The 15,722-nt window shown below is 51.4% G+C and overlaps 1 protein-coding gene across 1 annotated transcript; it reads right to left on the bottom strand.

The window, feature by feature from the left end:
- Window positions 1-526: 526 nt before the first annotated feature.
- On the bottom strand, window positions 527-14,954 carry SPRY3 (sprouty RTK signaling antagonist 3). Its single transcript, XM_067548554.1, has 2 exons — window positions 14,648-14,954; window positions 527-7,338 (listed from the first exon to the last, which is right to left on the bottom strand). The coding sequence occupies exon 2, from the start codon at window positions 7,259-7,261 to the stop codon at window positions 6,389-6,391; it is 873 nt and encodes a 290-aa protein (XP_067404655.1). The 5' UTR covers window positions 7,262-7,338; window positions 14,648-14,954; the 3' UTR covers window positions 527-6,388.
- Between the last annotated feature and the right edge of the window lie 768 nt (window positions 14,955-15,722).

The raw sequence follows: 15,722 nt of genomic DNA, 5'->3' as shown, positions 1-15,722 counted from the left end.
TTAAAATAAACTTTTCAAATAAATACTTTATTTTTTGCGAGTATTGTCAAAAACCAGTAACTGGGTTATGACCATGTATTATACTTTCTAGAACGGGAAAAGAAACCAACATGAAGGCTGGGGAAGGGGATCTTTTTATACACTGTACAGGGGGCCTTTTGTACCAAAGAAACAGAGTTAGAAGCTTCGGTCCTTGGTACTTGGCTTCCCTTTGAAGTTAAGATGGAAAGAAGTCTTCTAAGGAGGAATTTGTGCTAAAGACAGCTGGGGTGTAAGGAGGCAGCAGACTTTCATCTGCAGAGTGTGCGAGGGAGTCTTTGAACAAAGGATGGGTGTTGGGGATAGACAGGAAGGGGCAACGACTCATCTGGATTGGAGCAGCAACATGGGGGAACTGAAGGAGCCGCGTCCACGAATGACAAGAGTGCTCATTGCTGCTGACATGGGGTTAGCACAGCCTAGTTCTCCAGTGTGCGTAGGTATGCTAGGCGGGTAACAAGCTGCATTCACCACAGACCCCTGAGTGTGCTCTTAAAGGGCTCCATCCTGCTCCCACTGAAGTTGGCGCGTGTCTCGCAGCTGACTTCAGTGGCAGCGGGGCCTGGCCTTCTGTCCCCAAACCCAGTTGCACCACGTGCAAGGCTTGCTTCCCTTCGGTCAGCATCGATACATTCAATGGTCTGCATTGTGAAAGGTTTCCAGCAAGGGACCAACTGAAAGGCATTTAGTTCGACTTGGCTCCCGTCTATCCAAAGTCTTTCCTGACCGCACTCCACACCATAAGGAGAGATCTTTGGTCCCTCTCCCTACCATCTTTTTTCTAGACATGTGCTCTTTGGGCATCTTCTGAAGTAGCTTTCAAGAGGCGGAAAAAAGAATCCATTTCAGGTGGGCCCAGAAATGCAGTCTGGGTGTGATCACTGGCTATCAGGGACAGAAAGCATTCACGAGTGAGCTCTGTGCTAGCGTCCCACACTAAGAAGGTGCCCTAAGCAGATTGGAATAAAGAGGCGGATGCTAAATAGGATTGCTTTGCCCACCTGGAATAGATGCTGGCACTGTCTAGAGAAGTATGGACAGAGGATACTGCATGCAGAAGATCCTGAACTAGATTTGCTTGGCTGCCTGAAATGTCCATTCTCTCCTTTCCCATGTGTGGAGCAGTAGAAGTCAGAACTGACGATTCACACTAGATCCCCCGCAGGATCTCCTGGCTGCTCCAGCCTCAGTCAGAGGGGAAATGCAACCATTGCAAGTGGCAGCTAGAGAGATCAGTAACATAGTGTGGGGGGGAAGTGAACATTATAAATGTTTATCCTTGGGCCAGTCTAGCCATGCAACTCAGTCAGTTTTGTTGTTTTGTTTTTTTTTAAATCCTTTTTACTTGCACAAATGCAGTTGTTCTGAAATGGCTCTTTTGTGCTTTTGGCTCCTTTCAGCCACACGTGCGGATAGAAAGAGATCAGGCCAATGGCCTTATGGCAAAGGGTGGAGAATGGGTGAATCTGAGACCAGCCATCCACTAGAAACCCTTCGGAGGTACTCTGCTCAAAGGGGCCATGCTTCTGGGATAAGAGTAAAGGTGTCTCCGGCACTGAGCATGATGGGGCCATGGATGTGTCCTTTGTCTGTTAACCCCCTGGGGCCTCCTAGAGCCATGGAGGGAAGGGGCACATCACAGCACTCTGCAGGAGGGCTTCCAAGAGGGTTTTGGAACCCCTATAAAGAGGGGGAGGATGTTGGGGGTTAGAGAAGCCTTAGCACAAGCAGAGTAAGAGGTTACTAGAGGCCCAGCTCTTCTGGGGCCCTTGCAAGTTCTGCACCTCACAGGCCAGCTGTCGCCCTTACTGTCAGTGGGATCAGAGGGGGAGGCAAGACCCCCCAGATAGTTTCCTTTCTTCCCCCTGCTCCAACAATGGGACCAGAGAGGGAGGCAGCTTAGACCCTGCATCTGACCCTTTCAGCAACTTGCAGCCCTACAGGCCCCTTTGACAGAAAAGCCCCTTTCCCCCATCTAAGTACGTTGTAATGCACTCTGCTATTCTCATTTCAGCTGGAAAAACTACCCCAGCCACCTTTTATTTGTGGAATGAGATTAGACGCGGCGCAACCCATGCACTGGGCACAGCTTTCTCCTTACGGAACCATCTAACAACCAGGAATAAGATAGAGATTTGGCTCAGGTCAGAATGAAATCCCAGGTGCACAGAGAGATCTGGGGAATCCCAGTAAAAGCTCTTCCTCTCTGTCAAAGGGCAACTGGAACTTACATTTGGACACAAAGATGAATCAAACATGGGGTTAAAAATGCTAGAGCAACCTGCTGCACACAATTGGAGCCAATCTCATCCCTCCCACTTTGTGGTGGTCCTAGCCAGCACTAGATCCATATCTGATGGTAAACTGCATGTTTCGATGGGAAAGAAGAGAGCTGTACCAAGCTGGGGATCTTGGGAAACTCACAGGGAGATCCTAGATTGAAGATGGGCTACTTGATATTAACTAACCAGTTAGCCTGCATTGTTCATCTTCAGACAGGGTTTGGTAAATCCTGGCCTTGGGCTTTTGTCCTTGTCTAATAAGTAGATTCTCCTGCTGTCCCTGCCCGGGAAGAGGAAATTGATAGAGATGAGATGAGTCCCAACTAAACCCCTAGATCCAAAAAAATCTGAGCTCTGGAGGGGGAACAACTCAGATTCTGAACCGGGTTCTGAATTTCACACTGAGAATGGCCCAAACCAAAGCCCTGGCACTGACCCTCCCTGGATCTGATTTTCTGTGGCTGAGTCTCAGCTCTGGTGTTCCATACGTTACACAATGTATTGCTACAAAACTGGCAAATTATCAAATATTTCTAAAATAATACAAAATTGGCCAGATTCCCTGATCCATAACAGCCAGGATATGGCACAATACGCTCTCAGAGGGGAAACTTTCACACTGGCACAGCAGAAAGAACATGTAAACAGAAGTCACTGTTGGTAATCTTCTGCCAATTATTGGAGGTGTCTGTGTTGGCATAACAGCTTGGCATCCAGGCTTGTGGCAGTCACATGCCAAGCGTAATGCCCATAGACTCCTACTCAATAGACATTGCCCGCACAGGGACTGGAAGATCAAGCCCTTCCTCTGACCAGGCAATTTCTACAGGTCTCTGATGAGGTCACCACTTTGATACCTCTCCATGGAAACATTCAGGAAGTCAAGCCCATTATCATTCCAGGATCAAGGGCAAGGAAAGGATGGAGTGTGAAGAAAGAAAGCATTGACTGAATGGCCATTGTAATCCCACTAAAGGAAAGCATGAAAAGCAAAGCTGATCAGCCAGGTGGGGGGCAGATTTCCCCCTCCCCCCATGAAAAATTACACTGATTTTTCATCAAATAAACCGCTTCTAAATATTTTGGGTTCTTATTCAAATAAAATAAAAGAATTTTTTTCCATGGAAAGGGGCATTTTACACACACAAAAAATCATTTTGTGGAAGAAGCCATTTTCCATTAAAAAACTGTTACAACCAAAAAATGTTCAACTAACTCTGGTGAAAAATGAATGGAGCAAGTGAAGAAGTGAGGCGTGTCTCTTTATAGAAGTCCCTCGAATACACATGTCTCTGTGTACCTTCTGGCACCAGACGCTGGAAAGATAAATCTGACCAATTATTGTCATATAGAAAAATATATGTTTGCAATACATTATATAATTTATGTAACAAAGATATAGACTGATCATCTATATATACATACACACAGCCACACACATGTAGTGCAACTCTCACAGGGAGACCTTGTGTTTTCATAGATCACCCTGACTAGTGTTGCTATCCTTGGAATTGCACATTCTGAAGCATTGAAATGATTCATGATTCTCCTCCTACGTCACTATGAGTGATTTACAGTGTGTGTGTCTCATATGGACAGCCACAGCTTATATAAATGTGCTTTGCAGCTTCCAGTGGGATGAGCAAACTCCCACAACGTGGTTCTAGCCTCAGCAGAAATGGAGGACCTTCACAACTCATCAGGAAGCAAACTTCCATCAAGGTATGGAGTTCCTGACTTCTCCTGTCTTCTGTCCCTACCCCTCCCGTTCACCAGCCTGCCGAGTACACAGCCCTGTTAGGAGAGTCTCTACAATACCCCAGATTACCTATAAACCAAGATCTAGGATTAGCATAACAGAGCTGAGATATTCCTTTGGACTTTGTAAATGTACCAGGAAGCCAAGCCTTGCATATGGCACCATTCACAGCAATATCATGAATATTATTATAATAGTTCTAGCCGTCGTAACATCATACTTATATATACAAAAATATATCAAAGTAATTCTAAACAAAGAGGAGTCAGTGGATATGTGTGTGCGACGTTTGTGCCCTAAACATTGGAGTGCCTTGGAGGAAGCTTTGGGACAGCTGAGGGACTCATTGCATATATTTCTCCAGCTCTCACATACCCGGTAGCCCTCCCAAACCTTTACTCCAATGGAACAGGAAGGTTATTGTGCCTTATTCTCTTCAGACGCACACACATGTGCCTCCGAGGATGGATATGATGGTGGGATATAGCACTGAAGGGTCAACCTGGCCCTCATTCCACAGGCCAAGTTTCTGAAGTCATTGGGGTTGTAACTGAGAATTTGGCACCATGTTTCTACAGCAGAGATGAGCCAGAAATTTCAGATTGCAGCCTGGATCTGAACTTCCTCAAGGACCAGGAACGTTCAGATACAGGGGCTTGGTTCAGCTAATTATAGGTGTTGACCATGAACCATGACCCAGATGCAAACCTCATAGTCTGAAGATGTCTAGACCTGTGGATTTGGTTCAGACCCATCTCTAGTTTGCAGACAGTGTTTCCTGACTCAGAACACCTGTGTCAACGTCAGGCTTGCCTATAGGATGCATAACTGTGCCAGCACGCTCTCTAAAATGTGGAGATGAGGGAGGACGCTGCGGTGCTTTGGCTGGGGAGGGAAGATTGGCTACGTGCGTAACCCCTTCCGATTCTGCTTTCTGACACACAGCCCTCCCTTCCCCCCCAGCCCAAAGCTGGAGCCTCAGCTAAGCACCTTTACAGGCCTGGGCAAAGACATGATCATTCTTATGGCATCAGTACAAGGAGGGAGGTTGGGGTTGTTAATTGTTTTTAAGGTTGAGTTTTACTTTTCTTTTATTAAAGTGAATTCAGTGCTGGTGAAAGGTACCAGATTGGCAGCCCCAGAGACTGAAGGCCTCTTTTATCTACCAGGCAGGGCAGAAGAGCAAGCTCCCTACACGTCGCCCTACTCATGTACCTCTCTCTAACATCCAGAGGTGGGAAGAAAGGCCAGGCAGCAGGCTCCCTGGCCCACCCAGTTCTCGGCCTCAACGCTGAGCCTGCCAACGGGAGTATCACCTGGGCAGATGGATTTTGCAATGTCCACCAAGAGATGAACTGAAACCTCCAACTCACCCCTTTCAGTCACCCTCAGCCTGGGCTGGAGTCACAGCAACACGTGCTCTGCAAGCAGACCTTTACCACTCCCTCGGGGTATCTAGTCCCCTGCCCCTCAACCTTGGATAGAGATTTAACCTGCTTCATGCTCTTGGCCAAATCTTCTTGGAGATACCGATTACTAGAGTGAATTCCCCTTGCTGAAGATCATTGATGTACCAATGTGGGCTTGGGGCTCCTTTCTCTCCACATCCCCCTTTCACGCTCTTTCCATGCCAGCATGATTCTTAATCTACCCATGTCCTATTTCCACTGACCAGTGAACTCTTAAAAATTGGATATTTGGGCTCACTTATTTTCCTTTTTACCTTGGAATTATCGAGAGCTTTATATCTTGTTCTGCTACGGGGAGGGGGGAAAGATGTTACCATGGGTTGGTACATTGCAGTGGCCCAGCTGCCTTTGCAGGGACCGGCATATAGCACAACAGTGTAGGAAAATGAGGAAAAGCCTGTGGGAAGTGCCATTTAGGAAAGTGCCAGACAGAGAATGGATGAAAGAGACGTGGGTCCCGTGGCCTGGTCCCCGGAGGATTCTAGTGCTTGGACACGTCACCCTTTTGAAACCCACCACAGAAGAACAACTCCTAAGGCATTCTGAGGTCACAGAGTCCTGAGCCAGGGTCCCATGTTGAAAGCCCCCCCGTTGATCACTAGTGCATGTGTCAGCATCTGATTCCCTCTGTCCTTGCCCTTTGCCAAAATGTGCAAAACCCATCACACTGGGCTTGGTCGCTGAAGCACGACTCCTTTGTCTCAAGAACGTGCTTCTCGCTCCCTTTGCAGGGCTGGGTGGCTAGCGGGTTGTTCATCTGTTTGCTTCGTTCCCGAAGGGAGTGTGCAGCAGAAAGAGCTGAAGGAGAAGAAGAAGAGCAATTCCCCTCCACGGGGACGTCATACCGGCTTGTCCAGAGTCTTAGGGAAGGGCGTGCCGCTGGAGGAGGAGATCTTCCTGCAGACTGTGTTGGTGTGGTTCTGGCAGCGGCAGCCAGGGCGTTTCAGACTGTCGTAGCCCCGCTGGCAAAGTTTGAGGCACCCCAGGGTAGGGAAGTAGCAGCAGAGGCAGGGCATGAGGACTGAGAGGAAGCTCATGGCAGCCCAGCGGGCACAGCAGGACCCCGGGCCGCAGGAGCATGGGTCATCAGCACAGGTGTCCTCATCGTCAGTGGAGCAGTGGTAGAAGAGCCCCTTGATGCAGCACAGGCAAGTTCCGTAGTCGATGAGACTCTCTGGGGAGCAGAGGCAGCGCTGGTTGCAGACCCAGCAGGAGGGCAAGCTGCGGGCGGCAGTGCAGCGGGCACACTTACAGCGCCCGCACTCCTCACAGATGAAGAGGTGCCCAGAGTGCAGGGGGGGCTTCTCCCCCCCACCTTTCAGCGGCTCCTCAGGCTTCCGGTCGCCTGCTCTGGGCTGCATCCGCGGGAGGGAGTGGCCGGAATGTGAGGGCGTGACCCCGCTCAGCAATCTCTGGTCCGAGGCTGTGGTGCTGTAGGACACCGAGCTGGCGGTGCTGGAGTGACTCAGGTGCTGCTGCAGGGCCGACATCTGATGGTGCTGGCTGTGGCTGCGATGCAGGTCCTGGAAGGTGGAAGACACCAGGCAGTCCTGAGACCACTCTTGCTTGTGGGCCTGCTGCGAGAGGGATGGGTTGGACCGGGCTTGCTTGAAGGAGACGGCAGGTCTCTCCACATAGTCGTTGCTGGCGCGGATGGAGTGGATCTGGTCAATGGAGAGGACCTGTTGGAAGTCTTCCTCAGGCAGATCCATTGTCTCGTCACTGCTGAGTTCAGGCACACCGGATGAGAGCAGCAAGGACTTGTGGCATCAGGGCACATCAGAAAAGCCTAGAGAAGAGGGACAGAGCAGGAGAGAGAGAAAAGACACCTGAATTACACCTGGAAGCACAGCCGGGAAGCAAAGGGTGATGAGAGAGCCATGGTCAGGCTGCCAGAGGAGTAACTCCAGGGAGGAAAAGGGATTGTTCTGTGGAGCATCACTGGGAGAAGTGGGATGAGTCTGAGGACAGGGGGACTTGGTCTGGATATTAGGGAACATTTCTCAATAGCGAGGTCTACCAGACTCACCCTAGGGAAGTGGCAGATGCCCTGGCACGGGATCACTCAAGCAAACAATAATTCTTTGACCTTTGCTAGTGCCTCCCAGCTGCGGCTCTCAAAGCACTGTGCAAACATTGAAGAGTTAAGTTTCACACCTCTGATGTAGGGAGGTATTGTCCTTGTTTTACAGAAGGGGCAACTGAGGCCCAGAGATGTGAAATGACTTCTCCAAAGACACACAGAGAGCCTGGGACAGAGCTGGGAAGAGAATGCAGATCTTCAACCCCGTGGCCCTGGGCTTTCCACCCCACTCTTCCCTGGATTACACAAAATGATGAAAATATACTTTATGGATCAATTCCTACCCTGGCCAGGGGATGGACAAGATGAGCCAAGGTCTCAGTCTCTGAAATTAATCTCTTTGATTCAGACTTCGTTTCCCGGTGGTTTCTGCTGGAATCTCCAGCGCATTTCCTTTCATACCCAGTGGCATGTAAAGATCATGCTTACCTCCTTCATGAGCACACAGAGAAAAGCAAAATGTTCGTGCTAACCAGATCTGATCCAGGAAATCAGGGCAGAGGAGATGCTACCTACTATGATTTTGTTTTCAGGAAGTGGCACTTCCTGACTCTCATTGCAGCACTGGAAACACATTCTGGCTTTATTCCAGGTGGTCGCCTGGATGGGAATGGCCTCCAATCACGTTGTTTAGGGGATCCTCAAAGTGAAACCAATATTCTGGGGAAGAACCATGGGTGGAAGGTATTTGCCAGCTGACACAGCGTCAGGGATTAATGATCTCTGATGAGGACAGCATTTCAGGACCCTGAGTATGGCCTGTAGGAGGATCATCTGAGCAAGACATCTGTGACCATCTAGAATATGGACAGCCTTTGAGGGAGGAGGAAGAAAAATGTGAACAGGATTTGTGTGCCTATGGATTCTAGTTACAGCCTCGTGGCATGGAAAACCGAAGCTAGATTGTTCTCACAGTGCTGCTGTGGGCAAATTGAGGTACAGTGAGTGACACAATAACACTCAGAGAAAGTTAATTGTTTCATGTCTTACACTGAAAACAACCCAGCCTGTGTTGCAAATTATTTTAAGCCATGATCTTGTACTGTACCCAGAAGTGGTACCTAGCAACAGTATGTATTTTCCATTGACACCTGGGCTGCTCCACGGTATTCTCTGGTTTTCTTAGGCCAATATGCAAGTTCTACAAGCAACCACACATTGCACGGATATTTTCACAGCCCACAGTTCTGCAGAAGGAAGCTGTTTAAATACTGACCCTCCTCACTGGCTTTAAACATGTTCAGCAAACCAGTCTGGTGATGGCAGAAGAGAGTTTCCTGTAGGCCAGGGACCATGGGTAAAATGCTACCCATGCAGTACAAAAAAGTGGAGAGAAGATTAATTTTCGTTAGCTAGGTTGACCTTGAAAGAACAGACAAGAGCAAAGGCAACTTACTTAGATTGTTAAAGTGAGATCTGTCCTGTCCTAGTTCCCGGAAGGAAAGAAAAGGCAACCAATCTGATTTCATTGTATTTTATTGTGCTACTAAGATCTCCTGGCTACTTTTACTTAAGCAAAGTAAGCGGTCATGCGAGAAGAGGGAAGGTCCTCTCCTGGATCAGTAACTGATTAAAAGATAGGAAAAAAAGGGTAGGAATAAATGGTCAGTTTTCAGAATGGAGAGGGGTAAATAATGGTGTCCCACAGGGGTCTGTAGTGGGACCAGTACTGTTCAACATATTCATAAACAATCTGGAAAAAGGGGTAAACAGTGAAGTGGCAAAATTTGCAAATGACACAAAACCACTCAAGATAGTTAGGTCCAAAGCAGACTGCAAAGAGTTACAAAGGGATCTCACAAAACTGGGTGACTGGGCAACAAAATGACAGATGAAATTCAGTGTTGATAAATGCAAAGTAATACACGTTGGAAAACAGAATCCCAACTATACATATAAAATGATGGGGTCTAAATTAGCTGTTACAACTCAAGAAAGAGATCTTGGAGTCATTGTGGATAGTTCTCTGAAAACATCCACTCAATGTGCAGTGGCAGTCAAAAAAGCTAAGAGTGTTGGGAATCATTAGAAAGGGATAGATAATAAGACAGAAAATATCATATTGCCTCTTTATAAATCCATGGTACGCCCACATCTTGAATACTGCATGCAGATCTAGTTGCCCCATCTCAAAAGAGATATATTGGAATTGAAAAAGGTACAGAAAAGGGCAACAAAAATTATGAGGAGTTTAGAAAAGCTTCCATATGAGGAGAGATGAATAAGACTGGGACTTTTCAGCTTGGAAAAGAGACGACTAAGGGGGAATATGATAGAGGTCTATAAAATCATGACTGGTGTGGAGAAAGTAAGTGTTATTTACTCTTCTCGTAGCACAAGAACTAGGGGTCACCAAATTAAATTAATAGGTAGCAAGTTTAAAATGAACAAAAGGAAGTATTTCTTCACACAGTTCACAGTCAATCTGTGGAACTCTTTGCCAGAAGATGTTGTGACGACCAAGACTATAACAGGGTTCAAAAAAGAACTAGATAAGTTCATGGAGGATACGTTCATCAATGGCTATTAGCCAGGAGGGGCAGAGATGCAAAACCATGCTTTGAAGTATCCCTAGCCTCTGTTTGCCAGAAACTGGGAACGGACAACAGGGGCTGGATCACTTGATGATCGCCTGTTCTGTTCATTCCTTCTGAAGCACCTGGTATTGGCCAGTGTCAGAGGATAGGACACTGGGCTCAATGGACCATTGGTCTGATCCAGCATGGCCATTTTTATGTTCTTATGAAGGTGTTAGGATCAGTTTCTTAAAAAGACTTCAAAGATGAACCGAGACTGCTATTGCTCAATGGTGGAATTTCAGCACTTCTTAATAACAGTTAGACAGTCAGTTTCACAGTTTTTATAATACCTTCTCCCTAGCAACTGTCCCACCAGGTGGGGCTTTTCTGGTCAATGATCCAGGCCAGGTAGCACTGACAGTGCATGTGGCGTTTTCTCAGACAGCTGGCCCCTAGTCAGATGGGCAGCAAGGAAGACCAGAAGAAACTAGTTTAAGAGGATGGGCGGAGGTGGGGGAAGGGCAATAAGATCCAGCAGATGCCGGGATGAATATAGAATGACCGGGAAGCACACCAGACACTGACAAAGTTCTGGAGAGAGGTGGGCACCATGCCCACTGTGTGCGATGGAGAGTCTGAACGAGCTTCTCCCTGGAAACATACGCTATTGACTGAATGGGTGTGGAAGGGACGGATTCATTAGAGGTCATTCAGTCTGAGCCAGTGAGGCACGAGCATGACTGAATGGCTGAGACACTGGGATGGCTAATCCATGGGGATTTCTGAGGGACAGGCATTCCCAGCCCAGTGGCTGGAGCAAAGAGCTGTTGCTAAAGAACCCCAGGTAGTCATGGATGTCTAGAGAAAGCTGGATGGGGAAGGCACATGGGCTCACAGGACTTTCATGCTAGACCTCTAATGTGTCGGCTGGACAGCTAGAGTCCTTGGGATCCAGGAGTCTGAACAACACATTGAACAGGTACCACAGTGTGTAGAATCACACAGAGTGAACTTGGGGAGCACAGGAGCCTGGAGGACACACTGAATTGGGAGGGGACTTTGTCCAGGGCATGTGAGCTTAATGCCTGGCCCAGTAGATCACTCAGGTTCTGGAGAGTGCTAGGCACCAGAGTGTAGGATCTGGGTCCCATAGGATATAAGATCCCATGCAGGCAGCATGAGTTATCTGGAGAGAAACAGGACCAAGTGCATAGGATTTGGAACCAAAACCCAACAGGTAGGATTTCAGGGTTGATCGGACAGTAGGGGTCAGTATTTTGAGGAAAATATGCCTAGGCGCTGGGAAGCAGCACTTGAACATTACTATGACCCAAAGGAAAGGACATGGAAACTGGGGGGTCTTGGGATCCAGCAGGACTAGGAGAAGGGACTCCAAAGGCAATGGGACCACTGGGGTTTGGACATTAGGGCCTGGTGGGCACTAGGAGCTAGCAGCCAGGATTTTGTACCCAGACAATTGGATTTGGGAACAAGTGAGATCTAGGCTCCAGCAGGTTTCAGGGCCTGCCGGGCACTGGGAACTGGCAGATAGGATTCAGGACACTCAGACACACTGGAGAGGATTCCAGATCCCTGGGCGGGCACCTCTGCAGAGAGGACTCTAGCCCTGTTGTGGGCTAGGACACAGTGACCACAATACAGTACGATTCCAGACCGGCTTGGTCTCTTGGACTCAGGGAAGATGAAGGATTCTGTAAGTATCATGCCAAAGCCAGGGAGGGCCCAGAGGAGGTGATTCTTGGCGTGATGGGGGCTGGGGTTCAGAAGAGACAATTCAGGATAGTATGGGCACTAGGACCCAGCAGGCCTCCCGGTGCCCAACAGGATAAAAAAGGATTGAATGACAATAAATTGTTTGCCATTCCGGATGTGATAAATCCAATCTGGCCAGCAGGATGGACAGAAATAGATACTGCAGGCAAAGGTAAAGGGGAAAAGTCTGGGATGAATAGACAGGGAACTGGCATCCGCCTGTGTCAGACCAGGAGAATAGCCCATTCAGAAGGGAGCCGCAGCCCCAAGAGGCACTGGGAAACTGGCCAGGGGTGTGGTGGGCTCCTTTACCTCTTCTAGACTCACGCACGCATCTCTGTCTACACAGGTAACTCCCTCGCCATGCCCAGGCCACCACAGATCGGCAGGGCCAGAGACTCACGGGCCAGATCCTCAGTAGGAGTGAATCGCAGAGCTCAGCTGACCTCAGCTGTGTATTTAGATGCCACTGGGGCTTGGGATCCCACAAGACTATCCAGGATAATGTTATAGGGCTGTGGCCTGCGCGGGGTCGGGCCTCCCAGCAGGTTCAGAGGCAGCCACAGGAGTTGCAAACCCAGGGCCATCACAAATTCCTCGTAGCTGCGGGGAAGGGTCATTTTCAGTGGAACTTTCCCAGTCTGGGTCTCAACCCAAAGGTGAATGATATGGGCAAATGTGACCAAAATCCATGCACTTATTTATGAGCTCTAGCTAGCTATTACTGTCTGTGCATCTATCTGCCCCATACACACCCCTCTGTCTGTGTGTCTATCTGCCCCATATACACCCCACTATCTGCCTGTCTGTTTCTCTATCTATCCCATAGAACCCCTCTATCTACGTGTGTGTCTATCTACCCTCATACATAACCCTCTATCTGTCTCTGTCTTTCCAGGAACACACCCTTTTGTCTGTCTATCCCCATACCCATTCTTTTATGTGTGTGTGTGTGTGTCTAGCCTGGTACACACCCCTCTATATATCTGTCTGTCCTCATACACACCCCTTTGTCTGTCCATTCCCGTTCATCCCCATTTGATTAGATAGATAGATAGATAGATAGATAGATAGATAGATAGAGGAGGTATATGGGGAGAGAGAGGCAGATATCTAGATGCTATAGATATCGATCTGTCTATCTATCTAGCCACATGCACCTCTCTCTCTCTCTCTCTCTCTCTCTAGTATGTAGCATCCATCCCTACAGTGTCTAAGCTTCTGAGAGCATGAAAAATCACGTTTCCCATCAAAAACATTTGTTCAGCGGTGTCATCATTTAAATTGCTAGTTTTTTTCTCTCACCCCCTTTTGGACGCTAGAACCCCTGGCTCTCATCTAGGGGGTCCCAAACTCCAGCGGAGCTGAGCCGAGCTGGCTGCCTTCGATCGAAGCTCCTGGGGGAGGCAGTGGGGGCCGGGGGGGGGGCAGGCGGGGTGAGTTGAGTTCCAGGACAGCTGCGCCCCCGCTGCCACCCCCGAAAACCCACTGCACTCTGGCTGCCGCTGGTACCTTCGCCTTCCTGCTAATTTCGCCCGAATCACACCAGCTGGGTGTCCCCGCCGGGCCTTGAAATCTCGCCATCCCCCCGGTGCCCGGTCCAGTTCCCACGGCAGACTGGGAATGCCTATGTGCCTGAAGTTAAGGTGTCTAGTGCTATTTCCACCCCCTCCTTCACCTATTTAGCCCCATTAAACCCCGAGTTTTTAGCCATTCGTGCCTCCACTCGGAGTCCTTTTCCCCGGCCTCACGCACACGGTATTTTGTATATTTCCTGTCATTGACCCCTGCGGAGCCAGCACCAGGCAGGGGCTGTTCTGCCCAGTCTTTCGGCCGTGCGGTGACTGCGATGAGCCGCTTCCAGCCAGCAGAGCAGAGCAGAGGAGCTCGGTGCTTCATTCACCCGGGCCGGGTGGGGCGGGCTCCCTTCCCTCCCAGGCCCACGGTCGCCCCGGAAGCCCAGCAGTGTATGGCCCGCGGCTATCCCAAGCCTGTAAACTCTGGGGGCTATCATGGGCCATAGGGCGAGATTGTAAAAGCAAGCGATTCACAGGCGCCGAGGTGGCACCGCTGCGCGGCCGGCGGGCAGGGCAGGGCGGGGCGGGCCGGGGGCTCCCGTCTCTCCTGCCAAAGCCCCAGCTCCTGGTGTCCCGGTGAGGGAGCTCGGCTCCAGCTTCCCGCACCGCTGCGTGCTGCTCCCACTCTGGGCAGCGCAGTTCCGCCCGCGGGTCCCGCACAAGAGCCGAAGAGATTCGGGAACCAGGCAGGTTCAGGAGCCGGCAGGGTTCGGGACCGACCGGAGCTCCGGCCTGAAGCTGCGCGTGCGAGGCGAGCCCGGGAGCTCGCGGCCCGCGAGGACACTCCAGGCTTGGCTCCACACCGAGCCGCCCCGGCTCCCGACCCGGCACAGCGCCGCGGCCGGGGCGGGCACCCCCAGCTCCGCAGGCTTTGCGCGGCTCAGCTTCCCCGTGCGCGCCCCTGCGCCCGCGGCCAAGTGTCCGGCCGGAATCGCTGGCGAGCGCCGCGGCTTGGCGCCCCCCCTGCGGAGTTTTGCTTTGGCATTTTTGCGGGTCCTGCCCCTTGGCCTGCTCCCCGCCGCCAGAGCCACCTGCCGCCCGCGCCAGCCCCAGCCACACCCGCGCTGCCGGCCGAGCTTCTCCGGGGGCCGCCCTGCTGCCCCGGCTCCTTGGCACGCCTGAGGGCACTGGCCAACGCGCACTTACCTCGAGGCGAGTGCGGGTCCATGCCGCTGACAGGCACCTTCCCGGCCGGGTCTCCAGTCGCTGGAGAAAGTCTGCCCGAAAACTCCCGCTCACTCCTCAGAGCCAGCGCAAGCCCCGCGCCTGCCTCCCCTCCCGGGGGCTGCCCGAGCGCGGGCAATGGCTAGCCGGATCCCCTGCGCCCGGCGCGTCCCTCCAGAGACCGCTCAGCGCGTCCTGGTCCCCTGGCGCAAGCCGGGCGCCCGTCTCCCCCAGCCTGGCGGGCGCAGCAGCAGTGTGGCGAGGGGCTGCTCCCGGCTGGTCATGTAGGTGCTGACGGCGGGGGGGATCGCTCCGGGCAGGGCGGGGGCTGGGCTGCAGGCTGGCGATTTGTGAATGTAGCTCGTGGCTGGCGCTCTTGTGAATGGGCGAGAGCGGAGGCTGCGAGGGGAGGGGTTTGCTGCTCCGGTCCCGGTAGAATCGCTCCCGCGCTCCCTCTGTCGTTCGCCTTCCCGGAGCTGAGCTCTTAATGCCTTGGCTAAGTGGCGTCATCCCGCTGAAATGGAATCGGCCCATTAGAGCTCCCCACAGGCCGCGTATCCGCTCCCCGGGCAATGACTGCGCCAGGGTGCGAGCGAGGAAAAACCCACCCCTGTTAAGGAGGCTCCGTTGGCGCCTGGAGAGCGCACCCCCCCCCACACACACACACACACCCAAACTGCCCCCGGCAGCGATTCTGGCCAGGGCTAGCCCCCGCCTGGCCGCGCTCCCCTCCTGGTCTGACCACCCTCTTTTCTCCCCCGCCCCCACCACTTCCCCCTTCAGCTCTCCCCTGTCTCCGTCTTCCCAGCCTGATCCCACCGGTGCCAGCCCTTTCCAGACGCTTAGAGCCAGGTTTTCAGACGCTGGCCCCTGGGTTAGCTCCTCCACGTGTGGGTCCCATTTGCACCCCGCACCGCAGGCACAGCTCAGGGCCCACTTACAGCGGTGACTTCAGACCCAGGGAAGTGGGATCAGAACCAAGCTCTTGGATGCCAGCACAGGTTGGTCTGGGAAGGATGGTCTTGTGGCTAAGGCAGTGGCTGCTCAGGAGAGCTGG

This window comes from Emydura macquarii, unplaced genomic scaffold (assembly GCF_026122565.2).
Source record: "Emydura macquarii macquarii isolate MOO-44397 ecotype Brisbane River unplaced genomic scaffold, CSIRO-AGI_Emac_v2 contig_1253, whole genome shotgun sequence".
NCBI classification, from domain to species: Eukaryota; Metazoa; Chordata; order Testudines; family Chelidae; genus Emydura; species Emydura macquarii.
The sequence above is the reverse complement of the archived record's forward strand: the minus strand, read 5'-3'. Positions and strand labels throughout refer to the sequence as shown.